The sequence below is a fragment of the Cimex lectularius genome, unplaced genomic scaffold, assembly GCF_000648675.2.
Source record: "Cimex lectularius strain Harlan isolate CLEC.00 unplaced genomic scaffold, Clec_2.1 scaffold50, whole genome shotgun sequence".
NCBI lineage: Eukaryota > Metazoa > Arthropoda > Insecta > Hemiptera > Cimicidae > Cimex > Cimex lectularius.
The window spans coordinates 819,022-842,280 of record NW_019392716.1 but is presented as its reverse complement, the minus strand read 5'-3'; the positions used below and the strand labels follow the sequence as shown (position 1 = coordinate 842,280).

General features: G+C 32.6%; 3 protein-coding genes and 1 long non-coding RNA gene across 5 annotated transcripts; 2 read left to right on the top strand and 2 right to left on the bottom strand.

Moving 5' to 3' along the window:
• Positions 1-748: 748 nt before the first annotated feature.
• Positions 749-14,304, bottom strand: LOC106664265 (enhancer of polycomb homolog 1). Its single transcript, XM_014389833.2, has 13 exons — positions 13,716-14,304; positions 9,295-9,433; positions 9,108-9,202; positions 8,891-9,031; positions 8,533-8,810; positions 8,312-8,447; positions 6,458-6,703; positions 6,231-6,385; positions 6,040-6,162; positions 5,747-5,950; positions 4,762-5,066; positions 2,595-2,754; positions 749-2,532 (listed from the first exon to the last, which is right to left on the bottom strand). Exons 1-13 carry the CDS (start codon positions 13,866-13,868, stop codon positions 2,439-2,441), a joined length of 2,229 nt encoding a protein of 742 aa, XP_014245319.1. The 5' UTR covers positions 13,869-14,304; the 3' UTR covers positions 749-2,438.
• LOC112126761 lies at positions 11,183-11,964 on the top strand. The gene is made up of 4 exons (XR_002910208.1): positions 11,183-11,270; positions 11,373-11,519; positions 11,573-11,790; positions 11,849-11,964. It is a non-coding gene; the product is annotated as an uncharacterized LOC112126761 (long non-coding RNA).
• Positions 14,160-17,681, top strand: LOC106664266 (glyoxylate/hydroxypyruvate reductase A-like). 2 transcript variants are annotated; one of them, XM_014389835.2, is made up of 6 exons: positions 14,160-14,460; positions 16,302-16,459; positions 16,515-16,737; positions 16,801-16,845; positions 16,988-17,226; positions 17,280-17,681. In XM_014389835.2, the coding sequence occupies exons 1-6, from the start codon at positions 14,355-14,357 to the stop codon at positions 17,409-17,411; spliced, it is 903 nt and encodes a 300-aa protein (XP_014245321.1). In that variant the 5' UTR covers positions 14,160-14,354; the 3' UTR covers positions 17,412-17,681. The 2 variants fall into 2 exon arrangements, with proteins under 2 accessions (XP_014245321.1, XP_014245320.1); XM_014389834.2 differs by having other exon boundaries at positions 16,801-16,891; positions 16,959-17,226.
• LOC106664167 (translin) lies at positions 17,538-22,903 on the bottom strand. The gene is given in 7 exon segments (XM_024226544.1): positions 17,538-17,925; positions 17,980-18,023; positions 18,026-18,055; positions 18,119-18,163; positions 18,166-18,298; positions 22,448-22,540; positions 22,624-22,903. Coding segments are annotated over 7 exon segments (618 nt in total). The 5' UTR covers positions 22,699-22,903; the 3' UTR covers positions 17,538-17,727.
• Between the last annotated feature and the right edge of the window lie 356 nt (positions 22,904-23,259).

Below are 23,259 nucleotides of genomic sequence, written 5' to 3'. Positions count from 1 at the left end.
TTTGAAAAACCTACGAGTCAGTTCCCAAAATCAACTGAACAAACATAACTTTGCCACACATTTATGGACTACTTTATGACCACACATTTTTAAGAATGACATGTAATCAAGTAATTTATGTATTATAATTTCCTCACAATGGAATGTTGTCACTTGTCAACTTCACATGATCTATACAATACAATTATAAGGAAAAATCTCATAAACGTTAAATAATTATCAAACATAGCTTTACTTTTATGTAATTTTTTGGATGGATTGCAGAATTGATTGACCATCTAGAATGTGAAAAATTAAATTTTCAATTCATTTCTGTTAAAAAAAAAAAAATAAAAAAATGGGGTGCCAAATTTTATACTTTTACTCCAATGTTTAGAAAATTTATTTAGCCCTATAATAATTTAAAAAAAAATATTGTTATGATAAGATGACTGAATAGTCAATAGATGATCAGTAAACTGGGATTTCATCCTTGGATAAGAAAATGTGCTATGTAGAGATCATCAGTTTCCAGATGATTGAAATTTTTATGGTATTATCTTAATTAAATAACTCAGTGTAGGAAGCGGTATAAAAATCCTTACGAGCACTATGTTTCTCTAACAACCAAAATCAATAAGGTATAAACAGCAAGATAAAATGGAAATTTCACATAAATTAAATTTATATTGATTTACATACATCTATTGATCACATCATTGATTTACAATTATGATGTAAAATTACGGGTAAAAATAGAGGGTCAAGGAAGTTGTGTACGTGTACTGGCCTAGAAATTATCATTATAAGTCAACAAGATGTGTACGACGGATGTTCATGGGTTGAAGATTCTCAGTACTTATCAAATGAAACTACTCTAGAATGATGTTGAAAGACAATCTCAAGAAAGAGAATTCGTATGTCGTACATGTAGTGCAAGTCGTGTTACACAAACATTCGGGTTGCTTTGAAAATTAACAGAACAAAAATGCAGTTATCATTTTTGTATATTTCACTGAAATAATCTCTATGAAGATACTTCCAATGAAAGTGACAATGACTATTTACAACATTTACGAAATATTTACTAATAAAATGTTACCCTTTTAATTATTTACATTTTATGACATTTTTAATATCACGTTTACTTTCATTACATTTTCTGCTTTTGCTTATGTTTGTTTCACAAAAAGCAAAAACCTTAAGTGTCAGAAAAACTTGAAATTCAACACCCGTAACATGCTTATTATTAAGACATTAATATTACGGACAATTTTTATTGGTTTTTATTTTTTTTTAAATGTTCCATTGTTAATTAAATTTGAATAAGCGTTTCAATTTTGTTTGCTTTCAAAGAGTTTCACAATATTTCAAAGCTAAATGATATTTAATAAAGGAGACAAATTTAGAAAAAATAAAAACAGAATTTGAAAATAATTGTGAAACTTCAATGAGCGCACAGACCTCTAATGAAGGGAAATTAATATTTACAAAGTACTTTTCCCTTTATCGGTTTATATGCACATACAATTTCATTACACATCTAAATATCATTTTTACAAAAAATTCATAGCTATATATGGAGACGGTTTCCATTCCTAGGTAAGCGTTTATTTTTCTTTCTTCAACTTATTAATGAACATTTGGGAACAAAATTATTTACATCAAATTTACAATAAAAATAAAAATAAGTTCTTAGGCATTTAGGTCGGTCATACAAGTCTATCAGATACTTAAAATCCAACTTAAGACATACAAAAATACGAAAAGAAATGTAAAATTAAACTGTCATTTTTAAAAAAGTACAGCAAACGTTAAATATAAACGTTAAACTACTTAACATGTAATAACACCATTAATAAAAATAAGAAGGAAATTTCTATGAGTATATTTGGCACGCACATACCTGTAGTGTTTTTATATAAAACAAAAAATTCCATAAATGTTTGATAATATTGTGTAGTTAAAAATTTGAACCAATTTCTCCAATTCCAAGCAAATGATAGCTTATATACAACCATGACTATATTGGTGAGAACACACCTTCTCTTAGTATAATATACACATATTATATTTTTACACATACATATTTTTTTATACAGTTTTGTTTCCTTACGACGCACAAGGAATGTGATTCATTAAATTGAAGACAAAATGAATAAACATGATAATTAATAAACTTACATACATTCAAAGGATATACAGAACTCACTCATATCACACATACTGTAATCATTAAAAAAAAAAAAAAAAATCGTTTACACAATTTCCCTACAATAGTCGTACAATTATATATTCAGAATCACAGGCTACTAATTTTTTGTGTATGCGCAATAACGAGATATATATAGATAGGAAACAGACAGATGCAAGATCATGTCAGTGAAAGGTCGGTGGAGTGAAAACAGCAGCTTTTTCAAACAATTGAAGTTTACAGTGAAATCTTTGCTTCTTGTTGGTCAGGTGACTTCCATCGGTGTATTATGTACAATCGCTGCTTGCCCTGAACTGCCAGTCGGTCGCTTATGCATATCACCACTGCCTCCAGGGTCACTGATTAAAAAACAAAAAAAACATAAACACATAAATAAATACAAATTATTGATAAAACATACTTATTTAATTGTGAGGAATTTGTTCTGGCAGCCAATTTTGCGTTTAAGCTGTTTGTTGCCTGACTACTAGAGGTCACGGGAACAAGACTATTTCCGCTGCTACTACTCCACTTGTAAGATTGTTGACTTCCACTTGACTGTTGCTGCCCCCAACCACCACCTATAATTAAAAAAAATTGTTAACAGAAGGATATTTATTAAATAATCTGAATCTTTCAAACTTTGACCTAATGTTTGTTGATAGAAAAACAACAATTTTTTCTTAAATTGCATTTAAAACAGTAGAACATAAATGTAGAATCCAGTGAACAAATATAAACGCCCTAAAATAGGCATTTGGCCTGTCAGTCATACTTGCTGAAATAATCTAACTATAATTTAGTAACAAACATCGCTGATAAACAATTAATCTATTTAGCATGTTGACTGCGCTATTCTTAACCATTTTTGTTGCCATGGCAGAACCCAATTTATCGCGTAAAATAGCTCTCTGGTACTTAAAAATATTGTAAACGATTGTTTAATTTATCTAAGTGAAAATTAATAATAAACTATATGATACAATAGTTCCGTCCCCCCCAACACTAAGTAAATGATGTAGGTAACTCACAAATCTTTTGTTCAATTTGTGTGTATAGTTGAATAAAAGTCTTAAGCAAGAATAATGCAGGTTTTGAAAAGGTAGCCAAAACTATTTTTAATTTTTATAAAATAAAGAAAATGAATTCGAAATATTTTCCATCACAATCTATACATCTTTGCCAACATGTAATAAGTGCTTTTATTCTGTTGACATAAAAATCTTTATTTTGACTCAAATAAAGCCTTAGAAGGTGTTTTTTGCTTCACCATGTTCTCTAAAAATATTATTCCACAAGAAGTGAGCAAAATGCCTAAAAAAGTGAGTCTGTAGGCGAGACCACCATAACCTATTTTGGATGCAGATTTGGTTTTGGGAAGTGTTTGGCGCTTCATCCTTGTCCAACCATTGACCTGTACAGAATCCATTTCTCATCGCATTTGATTCATTCAATTGAGAAATGGATCATTTTGGTGGAATAATAGAAGAGACATGCAAATTTCAAAGTGTTGATTACTTTGGGCTTGCGTTTCCCACTTGTTGAGCTTCTTTAGATAGTGAAAAACAGTTGAATGGTCAGTGCAAAGGTCTTCCGAAATTTCCCGTGTTGTCTTATGTCAATTTTCTTCAATCAATGTTTTGAGTTAGTCGTCGTCCACAATGGAAGGCCTACCGCGACCTTCCCTGTCTTCGGGAGTGAAATGTAAAAGACGAAATATTTAATTTCACATGCCCTTCTTATAAAATTCAATATAAACTAAAATGTTTTGTATAAATGATAACAGTATTTATAATCTATAAATTAGAATTGAGGTTTTAGCTTTGTTTACATGACAAATACCTACGAAAATAAAAGAAATTTTCAAAACCTGCATTAATTTTGCACCAACCCAATAGTTATGCATAAAAACGACCAAATCTGTAGAAATAACATCTGAGAAAACATTGAAAAGACTAATACACAAACTGCCATATAGTAGAAGTTGATGTTAATAGTATAAATAAATAAATAATAATAAATAAAATGAAGTAGGGATGAAATAATTCATTTAAAGTAGAAGAAGAAAAAATAATTAACTGTGGGACAAGAGTGTACCCTTAGAATAATATATAGATCAAAGAAAAATATTAACATTTTGATACAAAAATAAACCTTGTCATGGTGATCAATGTAATAACAATGGTCTTATATAAAACAAAACCCAAAGGAGTTGAAACTAAAATAAGTTTCTCTGAAATTTAACATGGAAAGTAATAATTACTGTGGTTAAATAGACTCTGGAGGGAGAGGAGCATACATGAAATGTTTAAAATAGGTAATGGAATTGGCATTGCAGATAGTTAAGGGGAGGGAGTGCCAGAATTTTGGTGCTCAGACAAGGAAAGACCACCAATAGGTGCAAGTTTTATTCCAAGGAAGGATTGGATTACAGAAATGGAAAGAGGATTTGAATTAGATGGACAAGATAATTATGAATGAATTATGAGGACTGAATTAGATGGAATTGGATGTAGCATTTTGATTAAAAAAAGCTGGTTAATTCTTTTTAACCATTCAAATATATGTTAAAAAAATATTGTACTTACAGTCAGTGTGGTTAATGGGCCCATTAGCCATAAAAGGTGGTATTCTGTCACATTGGAGGACACTCTCTGATGGTGGTGGGGGCAACTTGTGGTTCGTGAGTGAAGAAGACAAGGGAGGACTTGAATCACCACCCCCTCGCCACCTGTCATCAGTGACGACAAACTCAGAGCTACCACTTCTCAGAGGGTCAGGGCTGACCCCAAGTTCCCCGCTGGCAGAGTCCAACCCACTAGTCGTTAATTCAGTTGATGAAACTGAAGTATTTCCTCCACCTTTCCTCGGCCGTTTCCCTCCAAGTTCACACCTGAAAAAATGTATTGCTTTAGATGAAAAGAAAAGTTAGTAGTTTCTTCATAACTGGAGCCGACACTGGGAAAAAACGTGGGTAATGGTTATGTCATCATCACATCACACAAAACATATAACATATAAAACAATCATCACATTCCACACATCAAACATTTCTACATAGTTTAATTCTTCAACAATTTGGCTTTCCTTTCCCTAATTATCCCCATCTATATAATCTTGAAAAGATAATCAGGCCGACTCCTCATCTAATAATGTCTTTCTATCCTGACTTCCTTCCCCACCCCTTCAAAATCCAATATATATAAACATAAAAAAGCAATATCTCAACGTGACACACAAGAATGACACAACTATGCAGAAAACAAACACTTTAAGTGAGCACAAATACTTTGACTGAATATAAAAAACTTTTTTTTTTGCATTGTATAAATTCATTTTTCCCACATTTTACATGTATGTTAAATTTAAAAAATGTTTGTAAATCCCAGGCCCTGAAGATGATCTCAATAAAGATCAAATCGTTGGCACGGTAAAGAAAATGTTTTTCTAAAACCTACGTCACACTAGACCGCATCTCACGATCTCTGAATAATATTTTAAAATATTCAAATTGGAGTTTTAAAATAGTTTTCAGAAGAATGGTTGAGATTAAGCAATTTTAGACAAACCAACCTCAAAGCATCCAGCTCGAGATCAGGAAAGAGTTCTCCAAGATCCAATTCAACAGCTGTACTGTCACAATCTGTTAAACTTTCAACCTGAACACAGAGTGTTGAACCCTGCAGGAGACCGTTACTGTCCAGTGAGCAGTCACTGTCAACATCAGGCTCCGACTTAATAGATGGAGGCGTCTTTGGACGAAAATGTCTGCTGTACCTAAAATAGTTTAAAAAAAATAAAATAAATAAATAATAACAAAAGTTTGCTAAAATATTATATAAATGGTTTTATTCATAGATCCGTACTGGAAGGGTGGAGGATTTTGTAGTTGTACTCCATCTGAATGAGATTTGGCATTATCGAGTATCGTGAAATCAAGCGATGACCAAAAGTCATCCATTGATGGTCCAGCACGATCCAAAATTACCCTGAAAATAGATATGTGAGTATTCGATCAGAATAAATATGTAATAAATAATTAATAATAATAGTTTACCTTCCACCTCTGCCTATCCGCCGGCGGACTAGGCCAACACAGGTAGGTTTGGGTTGTGTTACAGATGCGAGGCTAAACCTATACCTTTCTTCACCAGAACCTCCTTCTTCAGGAGAAGACCAGCTCCAATTCCCAATACCTCCTCCGCTCAATGGCTGACATAATTTTTGTTTTTAAAATAAATTGTCTGCAATAATTGACACAACCAAACCTTGAATGGTACTTACGGCTTGGTAAGTGCAGTTTTTATTTCTATGGAAAGGAAAAGCAACTTGGGGAGATTGCGGTGGCGAAGTTACTCCGACACCAGGAGTCGGTTCATCATCACCGGACGATAAACTTCCAGAAACTACACTTCCTGCTCCCCCAGAGTTGGAAAGTGAACCAGGACGTTCACCAATATTTAACCCTATTGTTTTATGTTTCCTTTTCTTATATTGCCTCTTTTCTTTTCTATTATTCCCCACTTCATCCTAAATAAAAAGAGAAAAACAATTAAACAATGAAATCTATTTCTTAAATTATTTTCAATTTTGATTTTTTTAAATTATTTTATTAAGATAAAAAATAATGCTTTATAAATATTTTTTAATAATAGAAAAATTATGCTTTGTAACATATTTATAAATGTTTACAGTACAAATTATGTTTTACATTAGCTTTTAGACTTACTATTATACATTAGTATTTAACTAAAAAATACTTGCCTTATATGATAAAAAATAAGATTTTTTTTTAAATAAAAAAATTAATTTAATTAAATTAATTTTTAAAATCATGATATTGTTGCATAAGTTTTTTGATGAAAATAATGAAATTACATTTCACATGTTTTAAGAAAAAATAAATTTTTTTATGTGAGTTCTAAGCATGAAATACATTTTACTCATTCTTTTATCTTAAAAAAAGGAACCATTATATAGACTTTTAGATTAAAAATAAGTGGTCTCATGATTTTTTAAGATAGAAATAGGTCATAATTGATCATATTAATTATTCTTTTCATCTAACGTTTTTCATAAGTGAAAAAAGTCACATTTTTCAAATGTCGTGTAATCAGGATTCAATTCGCAGTGATGAAGTGACCACAGGGAACTATTAGTGAAGTAATTACTTCTTTTAATTATTAAATTAATATACATTTGTTTAGTGGTCATAATTGACCATATTAATTATTCCAATTAATTATTCTTTTCATCTAAGGTTTTTGGAAAATGACAAAAAAGAGGGAAAATTTAAACAATTGTAGGTTGAGATGGGAGGTTGGTGTTCGAAGGGATTGAAGTCACGATAGCTCAAGTAGTTAGAGCAGTGGCGTATTTAGCCGAAGGTAGTGGGTTCGAATCCCACTGATGATTTTTCATCTCAAGCAAAAACCTTAGATGAAAAGAATAATTAATTAGAATAGAAATAATGTTTCAAGTCAACTTATATAACAAAAGAACCACCTTTTAGTATAAACATGCTTTAGCCATGACCTAACCGCCTGAAAACATGTCATGAAAAACTCCTTTTATCTATGTGGTTACGACAAATGAATGTTTTCTGAATGGCCCTCGAATCGTATCTGTATGCTCCTCAAACGATAAATGAACTTTCCTTCAATGTTTTGATTTCCTTTGCATTTCTCAGACATTATTTAGCACTACATGAACATTCCTTGATCAGAAATAGGAAATGTCGAACAATGATTTTTGCATTCGGAAAAACCAGCATTCAGATAATTAAGAATCAAAAATTAGTAGCCAGCTGACTAAAGCATATTCATTTTTATAATTTTAGTCATAGCCCTGTTGAGGCAAGCACTGAATTATCCTAAAATCATGTTTCACATAAACTTTTACCCTAAACATGGATAAGTCGTAGCTTTTGATTAAAAATAGTGTATCTGTTTTATGAGATATTCCTTAATAAAACAGTTTTATCATAAAATTTGTTCTATTTGGGTTTTTAACTTTTAACATTTTACATCCTCTAAATGTTTAATTAAAATTTTGGTTTACATAATTTAATTACATTATATATACTAAATAAAAATAGTAAAGTTGAAATTGTAAAGAAACTTGAGATTATTAATTTACCTTTGGAGGTTTCATAGTCCAATGACTATGATTGGGTGTATACTGGTTTGTATAGATTGGAGCAAATGCAGGACGAACTGATTTAAATGTTGATACTTCGGCTAGAAGTGCTCCACTCAAATCATTTGCATGGTACCTAATTTATAAAAATGGACAAAATATAATTTTAGGTTTTTAAAATTAGTTAAAAAAAATTAAGTTTTATATTTTTTTTAGGGCACCTCTTTTCATAAAGTTGGACAGTTAAGTCGACTAATTCCTTCTTTGCAGTCTCTCTTCTTTTAACCATTTCCAACAATTGTAAAGCTCGGCTTAGATCCCTTCTCAACTTGACCATCTTCTCATATGAAGTTTCATCACTTTTGCGGTTCTTCCTAGTCTGCATTTTGTCTGTTCTTCTCCTGAACGCTAAATATGGATTATCGTCGTAATTGGTGTTACCCCCAGTGCCTCGGTTGTTGACTTCAGTCTTAATACATGGCACAAGAGGATGGGGCTGCTGAAAATTTTAAAGCAAGCATTAAAACACTTGTAATTTAAAATTAAGAGAAATTTTTTCGATTGAACTAATCAACTAACAGAGCTAAGCCTCTTGCTGAGCCAATAATCAAAAATTGCAATTGAGAGTTCATCATCATCTTTCAGAAGAAGCTCTTTACGGTTTTGAGATGCAAAATTTTGAGCGCAGTTCTTTTCCAGCCTGTCCATCATCTCTTCAAACTAAAAACAATCATTAATAAATAAACGGTTTTTAAACATTTAAATCAGCGGAAATAAAATCCATGATTATATTTACTTTGAGTGGTGTGATATCCAATTTTTGCATAGAGAGCCATTTTTCATCTTCTGAATCTATGTCATAATCTGGAACTTCCTCCTCCATAGAAAAGGCTATAAAAGAAGGTACAGTTTAATATCAAACAGAATTAATATCTAAGGCCTTTTTTTTTTGTATTACATAGTTTCACAAGTGATAAACTTACATTGCATGTGGATGAGTTGCCATGGCGGCTTATAATTAGCTGGATAAAGTCTATCATAAGTCGCCATATCTTCCATACATTCAACCTCAGGAGTAGGAATGATCAGACCAGTAACAATTGCCCTCTGTAAGTGATGTTCCTTAAAAAAGAAAAACAAAATTAAATTAAATTTTAAAACTCTTGACGATTGATTTTTTAATAACATAATGAAATAATGTTAAAAACTCAATAGTTTACTTTTACAAAATTCTATGAGAAAATAATATTCCTCTTCCCAAAATTCTTCAAAGATGTCCTAAGTTTTTGAACAAACATTTTTTTTGTACATTTGTTATGTGTATTTATATTTTTATTCTATTTTGGCTAATGTTATGAGATAAACTTACTATGCCGAGCAAACTAAAAGATGGTACATTTATCATATCATTATATTTATCTCAACGAAAAATTAGCTCTTTTTAAAGATTTATTTTGCAGACAATTGAAATTCACTGACAAAACAAGAATTTGGCGAGAATACATGGTTAACCTAGCTTAAAAAAATGATTGCAAAATTATGCCGGGGTCAACTTTTTGACAGCAGTCAGATGATTAATCTACCCTGTCCATTCTCACATTAGTCCCTAGTCAGACACAATTCGGCTCTATGCCATCTTCAGACATTAGTTTTTTCCATTGCTGTGATGGCGAAGAGCCAAAACATAGCTGAATGAGGGCAAACAGTGAGAATAGATGGTACTGCTTAATATATAAAAATATTATGGTTGAATTACATTATCCATTTATAATGGACTATTCTAAGAAAAATAAAAACTGAATTGTTATTTGGCCTTCGAATATGAAACCATTATCACCCTAGCTCAATTAAATACAAATATTTTTTTGTACATATTATTATATTTCAACAGTGCCAGAGCGCTTTAAGCCAGTTGGTTGTTTTCATAACTTTTGTGTTATAGCAAAGGGGAATTGATTGATTACACTCCTGTCACAGCATTATCCACTTTTCTAACTAGATTGAAAATCATGAGACTATTGGAGCATTAGGCATCTTAGGTAATTGTCACAAAGTGTTCATTGAAAGGAGTTGAGATGAGGTTCAAGGGTTTTAAGGGTCTGTATCGACTTCTTCTAGTTTCTTGGACAAATTCGATTTGGAGGTCTGTAAAGTTAGATACAAAGCAAGGAACTTGAGCAATAGTTAAAAGGATTTTTGACAGAAGTGACTGGATTCTTTTAGGTTGGAATGCTTGGTTGAACACCCCAGTTCAAATCCATATGTCCTGATTGGTTGTAGTAATGATAAATAAATGAGTCATTTATTTTCTAATGAGGGTTTCGGTCTGCCAATGTAAAGTCCCAAATAGCGAGCAACAATTGTTGCTGAGAAAAGAACAGAACTACAGTAGATTGGAGGAGAGGTGAACGAGGAGTAAAGGCGATTTGCTGGAATTTGGTTTCATTGAGTTTAATCCACCATTCTTCCAAACAGAGATTTGGAGATTTCTAAAGAAGGCCACTACTGGGTCTGTGTTTCCTGAGAGGATGGTGGTATCTACAAATAATATAATTTAAAAAAACTTAAGAGATTGAGATTTTAAAAAATATACTTTAAATCTATCTTTTAATCAGTCTAATAAAATCTGAGTAAACATATGTTTAATTACTTTGTTGCAAGTAAAGTTGGTAAACCATTTAGTAGCCTTTTAAAAGACATGAAATTTGTTTTCCCAGTCTGTTTTATGTTTGTTTCCACTGTATGAATATGGTAAAAATGAAACTGAAACAACTGACAGTTCTTCACATTTCAGTAAGTGGCAATGGGGTACGGGCCTACTCAGGCTTTTAACCCCTCGGGTCCTGGTCGCCCGCCCTGTGTAATATATAAGTGGGCTCGTGGTCAGAAAAATATAACATTTTCCAAGAACGACATCTCCAAGTTTTAGGATTTTGACTGCTGGAGTCAACATGTACTTGTAAGTTTCATTTTGTTCTTTAGTGAGCATTTTTGTTAAAAAAAACAAAACAAAAACAAAGCAATAACCCTACAATGTATTGTATGTCAAATATATTTTCAGATGCATAGCTAAACTAATCAAAAGAGGAAAAGTAAAATAAGTACGTTGGGGAGGCAAAACAGGGGAAAACAAATTGACCAAAAATATGAGGCTAAGATGATAAAACTGGAGACAAGAGTACATTGATTTGAGGAAACTGGAAAATATGTATGGCATAATTAAATTATTCAAACGTAATTTTCTTCAATTGTTAACCAAAGTTTTAGGCATCTGAAATGTTCATATACGTGTTTTGTTAAGAAAAACAACTGTACCAGAGCTACTTGTTATATTTTTAACCGACATTTTATAACTTGACATTCTTATTTTAAAAATTGTCATGTGCTTATAAATATGAAACGACAAGATTTTTGCTGAATGTATCAAGACTGAGTGATATGCTGTTTACTGGGAAAACGTAATTTTACTTCCAGTGATGGTTTGTTTTGCCATTTATCACATATGTCATTGTTTAATTGAATACTTTTGAATTTCAGAATGTATGAAAAATCAATTTTTCCCTTCTTTCACTAGCAACGACATATACATCGTCTGCATATAGTTAATTAACATTTTACCTATATATAATATTTGATAAATAATGGAGTACTTATACATTATATTTTTTGTTTTAAAGAAGTAAAAACACAAAAGGGAGACTAGACAACAATTTCTTGTCAGCATGGTGTAAACGTAAGATTTATGAATCTTTAATTCAATTTTGCGTTAAAATGCATACTTCTCTTTTTAGATATAAAATAGGACAAATAATTATCTATTAAGTTTTAAAAAATCCTTTTCTCTTTAGTATTTTCATTAATGTAGAATAAATAGAAATGAGATGAGGTGGGGTGAGAATGGTAATTCACTTTTTGGAAACTCACGGAGGTTTTAGACATCACCTCTGTGAGTTTCCAAAAAGTGAATTACCACACTCACCCCACCTCAAACCATTTCTGTTTACTCGATGTTGATTGCATACTCATCATAACTCATGTTCAACCATGAAGAGTACTTATTTCTCAAAATCCAGATAAAATTAACATTAAAATTTCTGTGAGTAGAACTATATTTTCCACAAAGTGCACTAACTAATTGCAAGATTTATCCACCTTTTATTACATTTATTCTGTATTGTAAAATTGCGAAAAATTGCATAAATATTGTATGCTTACAAATAATTTTCATCGCAAATTGAAAAGCGGTTTGTAAATTAAAGCCCAAAACAAAATGTCGAATAGACTTGATCTTTCTATTCTTATTAGGAACAATATTAACCAGAACGGAGTAAAATATAACATTTATTAACCCGCATGTCATTTTATTTTGTATTAAACGATGTCATAAACTGACTAAAGAACACAGTCTTACAAATACGTATAAAATGTACTCATTGAAAATAAAAATTCGTTAACTAATGTAGTGGTGATTAACTACTTGTGCGAAAGAGAAGGAAAACAAGACAAGGTGTACGCAGTTGAGCATTCTTATCAGTAAGAATTGTCATCAGCCTGGAGCTGGAGTAAGATCAATTTTAAACTATTATACCGTCTGATGAATGTTAAAAGGCTGTATGTGTAAGAGTCTTTTACGTATAAAAGTAGAAGTTTTGTATAACGAAGTTTTAAACAAAATGAATCAATGTGTATATTCTTAGCAGTAAGAATTTTAATCAGCGGGGATTAAATGTAAGTTTATTAGCTTTTATTGGCAATTATTCCGTATTGAACAATTAAATTATTTGACTAAAGCCTTCCTCGAATGGTGATAAGACGAAACGCCGCTTTTTTATATCACTTTTTATTGTTTTTTATGATGTTTATGAGATCAATTTCGTGAATTTAGGAAAGTATTGAAGTCATCGTAGTCGGTCTGACGATAAATCATACATAGAAAGCAAGAGAGAAATGTTTTGATAGGACAGAAGTAAATAAAAAATGAGAAGGTGGGAAAACCTTTTTGCCAGGGTGAAAATCGGCTCTTTAACATTAGACCGCTACAAATGGAAAACTGATTATTTAAAAGGTTAACGTTTATAAGAGACTTTTTGAAGTTTTTTGAAGAAAATAAAAGGAGGGAAGAAAGAAGGAAATGTTTACATTGCCAAGGTTATGTTATTAAGGAAGTATTTTTCGTTTGGACCTTTTGAGTAAAATGGAAAGGGTAGAGAAACGTGAGGGAAACGTCTGAATTTCGGGTCAGATTGACTGTTTTCCTTGTAAAACGTGTTTGAAGAAATAAACTAGGGGAAGACGGTGTATATTTATTAATAAAATATTTGACGTGGTGGAATAAAGTAACCTTCGCTTTTCAACATGGAGGGGCAAACAGTGGGATGGCTGTTGTTTCTTTAATAAAACTTACACATTCTTCTGTTTTTTTCATTCCACTCGGCATTTGAGCGACCGCTCTATTGATTGCCGAATATTCTGGCAAATCCGGGAGCTCCTCCGACCGATAAATTGGCAGGGGCTTGGTCGCATCGAGCTGCCTGGCCCTGATGGAGAGCTTGCTCATTTTTGTTGACAACCTAAGAGCACATTGGCACAACACTGAAAAGCCTCCGTTCAGTCCCTTTTCAGGGCGACAGAGGGTCGAAACCCTGTCCGAACTCGAACAAAAACACTCTTTATCTCGTTCCCATCTTTATATTTTCTCGTGCACAGTCACAAAAACGAAATATTCACTTTGAAACGTGAAAAAGAAGCCTGTACTCGATTAGGCATCATGGCGGATCTATACAATTCGGTACCAACATGCAACGCGCGGGAATCGACGCATGCTGGACATATGGCCTCCTCCCCTACCACACTTTCTCATGCGAACGCATTTTAAAACAGACACGCATATCTATCAATTTGAATCGGAACGGTAAATGATGACACTTTCGACGGATCGCAACGTTTTTTCAACCCTTCTACGGCCACCGAGTTAGCTGTCGGCTTAGGGGTTAAGTAGCAAGTACTCGATTCTGCCACAGACTCAGTCGAAATCGACGAAAACATGGCGGTCGAGAGACCCTCTGTCGCACTCTTCTCCAGAGTCCCAATGTTATTCTCTACCCTCAAAGATCGCTTCCCAAAACTCGTTTTACAACAAATAAAACAAGGTAAACATCATTAAATATCCTGCCGTCTCGCTTTTATGACAATTTATCATTTTATTTGTAAGAACTTTCCGTCAAAAAGACGGATTTCTAGTTTCGTTCTATCCACAGCCTTTTCGATGATATTATCGACTTTTACAGATGACGTGTTCACACTCACAAATAGAAAAACAACACAATTCCACAAATTAATTAAATCAAAACTTCCTACTATTAAACAGAAATTACAAACATAATAAACGTTTAAACCTACAAATCCTCAAAACTAAAAAATAGTATGTAAACAAAGACTCATTTTCATATACTATAACTTAGTTAACAAAAAGCCAAAAATTTTAAAACAACAATATTTAAACTAATATATTTCCTGTTTAAAAAGTTAGCCACACGTTTTACTACCCAAAGATTGCCAGGTTTTAAGATATTTGTTTTTTATGGAAGATAGTATGACGTTTCCCGCCCGAATTCAAAATCATCACTGAAGAACAAAAAACGTTTCAAATAAACAATAAAATAAGTCTCCAGTTTTTTTGTATGTATATGTGTATTTCGATTTATTTCAAAGTGACAACGTTGTGATTGAGACTGCTTGATTAGTCCTAGAGCGAAAACAAAAAGGGAGCCCCATTATCATTATGGTAAAGTCATAGTGGCTATCCATTCATTCTGTGTAGATGAGGGGGAAAAAGTATGAGATACAAAAAAAGAGTATGAAAGTGTTAGAATCCCTAAAAAAAAAGTGATTCGGTCCACAGCAGATTGACTACAAATAGAGAGTACTCCATCCATACTTGTTCCAAATGGGCTGGACGGTTTGAATGGTTTGCATGAAATTCCTATTTATTAAAAAAAAATTTTACTTTAAAATTTAAAAAGAAATTTAATTTGTGTCTTTATTTTATGTGTGATTAATAAATTATTTTGAAACTCGGATTCAGAGTTGGGTCCCATTAGTTACAGTATTATAAAATTTGTATTAAAATATAATTAACTTATATATTGAAACCTAATTAATATTTCATATATTTATTTGGCCATAAAAAGGAATTTTGGAAAATAAAGTTTTATTTGTACTATCACATGAGAAAAATCTTCCTAAGAAGTTCAATTTTGCAGATGTAATAATAACAGATTTTGATGCTGTAGCACCTTATAATACAATTATAAATAATTTGTGTTAAAATGTAATGAACTCATGTGTTAAAAATTAATATTTCATATATTTAATTAGCCATAAAAATAAATTATGAAAATTAATGTTTTATTTGTACTATCCGATGAGAAAAATCTTCCTGAGAAGCTCAATTCTGCAGATGTTATTACAGCAATTTTGATGATGTAGTGCCTAGTAATATATAATTTGTATTAAAATATAATGAACCCAGTAATAAAACCCAATATTTTATGCATTTAATTAGCCATTAAAAGAAATGAAAAATAAAGTTTTATTTGTACTACCCGATGAGAAAAATCTTCCCAAGAAGCTCAATTTTGCAGATGTAGTTATAGCAGATTTTGGTGCTGTAGTGCTTCATAATGCAATTATATAGAATCTGTATAAATAATGAACTCACATATTAAAATGTAATTAATATTTCATATATTTGATTACCCATAAAAAATGATGAATTGTAAAGTTTTATTTGTACTATCAGGAGAAATCTTCCCAAGAAACTCAATTCTGCACATGTAGTTACAGCAATTTTGATGCTGTGGTGCCTTATAATTATTTATAATTTGTAATAAAACACAATGACCTCATATATAAAAAATTAATTAATATTTTATATATTTGATTAGCCATAAAAAAATTATGAATTACAAAGTTTTATTTGTACTATCAGATGAGAAAAATATTCCTGAGAAGCTCAATTCTGCAGACGTAGTTATAGCAGATTTTGATGCTGTAGCACCTTATTTATTTGATTTGACTAATGTTAAATGGCTACAGGGAACTTGGGCAGGCATTGAACCAGTCATCAAAGCGTATAATAAAAGAAAGGTAAACTTAAAGAGTAAAATTAAATTATTCATTTTTATATCTTGTAACTTTTTAGGAGACCCTGTCGTATCCCATTGTGAGATTTTCTGGACAACATTTTGGTCATTTGATGAGTGAATACGTCGTATCGCAAATTGTAGCATTTGAAAGGGATTTCAAAAATGTTTGGCAAGCCCAAAAATTGCAGTGTTGGAGGCAAGAGGGCAAAGTGAGGAACTACAATGCCATAGGAGATATGAAAGTTACAATACTCGGGGTTGGTAACATTGGTGCTCATGGTAATTAATTTTATATAAAACTAGTGCTGGGTGGTTCAAGCTCTCAATTACAAAATGATTTAGTTGCAAAGGTGCTAAAATGCTTGGGCGCAGAAATATTTGGTTTGGTGAGTAAAACTCCTGTAAAAAAATCAGATGCAGTTGATAAATATGTGTGAGTTGAGAATTCTTGCATATTTCAAATTCAATGAAAGCTTATTTAAAAAAATAAAACTTTTAAGCCTGATGAATGAGTTAGATGATGTTCTAAGGAAGAGTGATGTTATAATAAATATTCTCCCAAGTACGGACAAAACATTGGGCTTGCTAAACGTAGAAAGATTGTCAAAGTGTAAAGGTGCACTTTTTGTCAATATCGGCCGGGGTTCGATTACAACTGAAAGCTGCTTGCTTGAAGCATTAGAGAGTGGTTTTTTAAGAGGCGCCATACTTGATGTCTTTACTGAAGAGCCGCTTGCACCGGGCAGCCCTCTATGGACCCACCCTCAGGTATGTTTAAACCGATAGAAAAGTTTTTGTTAAACAAATGAAAAAACTTTCAGGTCGTTATCACACCCCATGTGGCAGGAGTAACAAGAGCGAAGGATGTAGCAGATCAGTTTGCATTCAATCTGAAAGAATGGGAGGCTGGAAGAAAATTGCCAAATTGTGTAAACTTTGAAAAAGGCTACTGATTTAAAAAAAAATTAAAAATAAGAAATTGGTTTGATAAAAAATAATATTAGAATTTTTTCACAAACCTATTAAATTAAATATTAATTTAAGGCTTTATGGGATTCCATTGAAAAATTGTAATGAGAAATGAGTAATAATATTAATTTAATATAAAAAATTATACAAGTATCTGTTTTATTGTAAAATAAAAATCAAGGAATCTTTTTGGCAACCTGCCTCAAAAGAAAACAAATAACCCATGAAAAGTGTTTTCACTTAATTATATAAAACATTAGTTTCCTCCTTCAACAGTCCCTTCTGTTTTTTAAGCGGGCTTTAGCCCAAGTATAGATAGTCATACACAACTTCTTCCATCTTTTTAAGATCATATTTGAGGCCATCGTAGCGTTTTCTTAAGGCGTCATTTTTGAAGTTTAACAATCTAAAGCCAGCGTTGAGCTCAGTCACGAACTGCGAAATCTGTATCAGTCTTGAATAATCTCCAGCTGTGGCACTCGTGACAGCATACCAAGCCTGATAAAACAGGCCGATTAAATGTTACAGATACGATGTTATTTGATTTCTCACCAGTTCGGACGCCAGTTGTAACAAGCCATGATAGTCTTCTAATTCAAGTGGAACCCTTTCGTGCAGTCTACCTGCACTGAACATTAAAAAAAATTAATATGGCCAACGATATAATAATAAATCTTGTAAATTTAATTACATGATAATTTTTTAGCCATGTACACTCTAGTCGCCAGTTCTCCTTTTCTAAAAATCTCATCAGGGCTACAGTGAAAACAATCCTCTGCGTCAACATTTTCCACATATCGTGATATTTGTGAAATTCATTTTTCGGTATTATTTTACTCAAGGTTGTATAGTGTTGTCTACATGATGCTAGTTTTCACATTTCTCAAAAATTTCTGAAACTGAAAAACAAAACTCAGTTTAGAAGAGAGCAGATTAAAATATTAGAATTGCCAATGTATAAGATTCTTTTCGCTATGTATAAAGATTCGCTTCAAAACCTGCACAAATGGTAAAAAATGCAATTTATTGTTATTCTGTATTAATTTGAATATTCTTATAGAAAAACATCTGTATGTTAGTTTCAAATCGTTCTGGTCTGTATATTCTCACTCTGCTATCTCTGTTAACTGTCTAATTAGTTTTAGCATTTAACTATCTTCACAGATTGGTGCAAGCAATTAGAGTGATTACATGATAAAACAAGTATGACACAGTAAATAAAATCTTTTTTTGTGTACTTTGATACACTTAGTTATATGAAATACTGTTCGTAACAGAGAGAGAGGGATTATTTTATAATTTGAAATGGAGCCACTTTCTCTCTTTATATTCAATTTTTTCTTAGTAGTATTCCTCTAAAATTCCACATATAGTTTATTTCCTTACAGCTTTAAGTTTCTTTGAATTTTCTCTAGTTTTTCATAATCGGTGGTCAGTGCATTGTCAATGTGTTCTCAGCACTGGTCACTAGAAAAAACTCATTTAGACAAAGGACACCGGGCCACATTGAAACAAAAACTTCGTGATTTTTTTTTAAAAATAATGGTTATGTTTAGTGGTATAATTGACCGTGTTAATGATTTCCATTAATTATTCTTTTTATGTAACGTCTTGGTTGAGATTAAAAAAATTACACATTTGAAAAATGGAAAAAAAGTTGGTGTTCGAGTGGATTGAAGTCACAATAGCTCAAGAGGTTAGAATAGCGGCATATTGAGCTGCAGGTCGCGGGTTCGAATCCCGCTCGTGACGCTAACTTTTTCATCTCAACCAAGACCTTACATAAAAAGAATAATTAATTTAAATAATGCATAATAATATTCAATTTTACAATTGATCTGTTTCCACTTTTTCATTATTTTTACTATGTTTGATACACAGTCTAAGTAAGAACTTTTAAAAATGCATACTCTTAATGATTTGATTTTTTTATTCCCCTTGATAATTGGAATATATTGATAATTTGATGTTTTGTGATCCCTTGGGTTTCGAATTATCAAGAGTTAACCATTTATTTTTTATTTATACATAAATTTTATTTATATTGTTTAACTCTGTACATACATGCACAGAGTTAAGCTAAATAAATCATTAATTAGTATGTTTTAAAAATCCATAAAGAATACGTTGTTAAAAATAAATTTTCAATTAAATACAACTTTGTTTGTTTTTCTCTTTCATTTATTTATTTACATTGAAAACTATTATACCTAAAGAATGTACCGTCAAATTTTGAACAAAACTAGGTGTACCTCAAATTTTGATGTGCAATGCAAAATAATTCGAGTTTTAGCTTAATAAAATCAGCCCTGAAAAGATTAAATGTATATAGATGTGTAAATAAATTTTTTGTTCTGATGGATTTCAAGTAATGTTTAACACATTTCTACCCTTGAATTGTGAAATTTATTGTTTAGAAACTATTGATGGCGAAAGTAAAGTCTGTGGTAGGTTTGTATGCTCTTACATTTACGTTGGTTTTAACCTTCCTCACTGGGTCGGTCAGGGTTATAAGCAGGATGAGGCACAGCAGTGAAGATGGTGAAATGCCAGAACACAAAATAATAAGTAGTCAGACCAGGATTATAAGAAATAGTGAAACTGAAATTACTTTCGTCTTTCCAGGTCTTACATTTGAACCCGACAAACTTTTTTTTTCTTTTTCAAAAACACCACCACTTTGAGGGTTAATATTACCTAGTAGTTGGAATACCCTTATTTAAAAAAAGAGAAAAAAATAGATATATACATATTTAGATGGGCTACCAACAGTGTAGTCATTTCAGCTCCCGCTTGCTGTTATGATCAATGATGTACACGATATTCTGCTATCAGCCCTACGTTGTACATTAATCACAACCACAATAATTTAATTGTTTATAAATATAATAAATACATATACAAAATAATATAAATACATATTCATAGACATGTACAAACAGTTTGGCCCTTGATGCTGCCAAAGCATTCTGTACTGCTAGCACATCATTGGGCTGAATCGTGATAGTTCGGTCTGAAGGGTGAGATATCCCAGCATTCGCCGCTTTGTCTCCACATTCGTTGCCCTTCAGCCCAACGGGTCTGAGTACTCAGACAATTCGTATCATTTTCCCAAGATGCTCAACTCAGCATATCTTTCTAACAAGAAGGTCCATTGAGAATGTCTTCGATGACACACTGAGCAACCTTTCTCAACAGAGCACCTGCGTGGGTTTTGACACAAAAACAGGTGTCCATGTGCCAGTCAGGCATGGTTTATCCTCATCGGGTTGGTTCAGATTCTCAAAAGGTCATCGTTCAGTTGTGTCCATGATCCGCAAGACCTTCACGGACGATCCAGCTCATTGACACTGCCAAAGCTCTTTTACCACATATTTTACTGCTTGCGCAGCATCACAGTTCTGGAGGGCGAGATGTCCTAGCGTTCGCTGCTTCATCTTCAGCATACTCGTCGCCCTCTACCCATCTCCAGTTCCCAGAGAACTGCTATTGCTTTTCCGAGACTCCCCAACTCAGCATATCTTTTCAACAAGAGCACCACAAGAAGGTCCACTGAGAATCTGTCTTCGACCAGATGTGGCTGAGCATTTCTCCACAAATTAATTCTTAACATGGCATTTAAACGTGTGGTATCGATTTAGTAATTGTGGTATCGATCAACAACCTTCCCCCAAGTTTTAACTTTATATTTCAATGGATTTCGCGCCATGGGGTTCCCCAAAACATAACAACCGACAGAGGACGTCAATTCACTTCTACTCTGATGTTGGAACTTAGTCGCAGCTTAGGTGTTCACCACATTACAACAACGCCTATCACCCCCAAGGTAACGGTAAAGTAGAACGTTTCCACCGCACTTTAAAAGCAGACCTAATGTCACACGCTAAGCTTCAATGGACAAAGGTGCTTCCATTGGTACTACTTCAGCTAAGGGTATGTATCGGTAATGATGGATTTTCTCCTTCAGAATTACATTATGGTTCCGTCTTGCGCATTCCTGGCCAGCTCATGGAACACCAGTCAACCCCAGAATTTGACAAAAGTGACTTTGTACATCGCCTTAACCAATATTTTAGTCGAGCAAGAGAAATTGAGAGGAAACTCAGTCGTGGCCCAGCAGGATTCACCCATCCTGACCTTTCAACAACTTCTCACGTATTCGTAAGGGAAGATGCATTGCGTCCAGCTCTTAGCCAACCCTATAATGGACCATTTAAAGTTCTAAAGAGGTATCCAAAATTTTTCAAGTTATTGATGCATGGTCGGGAAGATACAGTCGCAATAGACCGCCTCAAGCCGGCATACTTATTAAACCCACCCTGTGAAGAGATACCACCCCAACAATGCGAGCCAAAAGATGCGCCAACTACAACATCGGGAAAGGCAGGACACCCTAAAACCCTGAAAGGACGGACAAGAGTACGTTTTGAATTACAGAAGTCACCAGCTACGACTAGAAGTGGAAGGCACATCAAAATGCCTATAAAATTTCATAACTGAACTTAAAGTATTTTCTTACAGATGTTTTATTTGTTTAGTTATTTAACTTTACTGGTCAAATTATATTTTTATCTCCTTTGTAAAATAAAATTTAAAAAAATTGTAAGGGGGGAGTATTGTGGTATCGATTTAGTAATTGTGGTATCGATCAACAACCTTCCCCCAAGTTTTAACTCTATATTTCAATGTGGTATGTACCAGACAAGACAATCAATAAAGTGCGTTCCAAATACACTGTTCATAAAGTGAATACCCAACAAACGATTGAACTGGGTTGTATCAGATCTGGTTACTGTCATCTCCGGACTTAAGACATCTTGAAATTTGCCAAGCTTATTGAAAAAGCCTAAAATTATGATACACTAGTTTAATGTTATGTGCAATGTTATATGCAGAAAAAGCTTTTTAATCCTTTCTGTGGCACAATTCAACGATGAAGGACATCTAGCTGATGCAAGATACAAATGAAAACAATAAGTAAATGAAAGCATATTAGATCTTGAACGAAATATTTTCTCACGTTTTTTGTTGCGTCGTTAAAATGAATGACTTGAAATGTCGTTATTAATTCTCTTGAAATCCGATCGATTTGATTCGTAGTTTCTCGTATCTCCTGAAATGCCGTGTAAAAAAATATAGCGATTTGAAATATAGAGAATTTGTAAACATGGAACTATGTCAGAATGAATGCCACACCTCCCTGAGAGACTCGTCGTCGAGGCTTTTCTGGTAAGAGGCGAATAACAGGAAGATATCGTTGCTAGTTCCCATCGTTCACAAATGCTTTAACTGAGAAAGATTAAGTCAAGGTAAATCTAATCAAAGAACGAATAGTGCAACGCCGGCTCCGATCAAAAGAATAGTTCTTACTTCTAGTCTCTAATACTCGAATCGTCTCTGAGAAGCGGACCTGCATGAAATACACTGGGCCTCTACGAGAAACGTCTTAAGAAATAATGACGCTTCCTGACGTAACTAAGGAGTTTGTACAAATTAAATTGTGACGCACACGCCAATGAAAATAGTTTTTATTCATAACTAATAATTTAAGTTTTTATATGTTTTTCTTCTTCTTTTACTATGGGAAACATTTTACGTAAATTCGGTATAAGTTATGTACATTGACAGGCAAAACATTCTACCCAACTGATTTTTTCTCATTTTCTCGATAAAAGAAGATGCTGTTTTTAATCTGTCTCGTTGTTTTTATCAATAAATATTTGTTTATACTATGTTTTAAATTGGGAATATCAATTAGGCGTAAACACACTTAATCCTTAATCCAAAACAAGGATAAAGGATTTTTCAATGTTTAATATTTACGGAATTTCG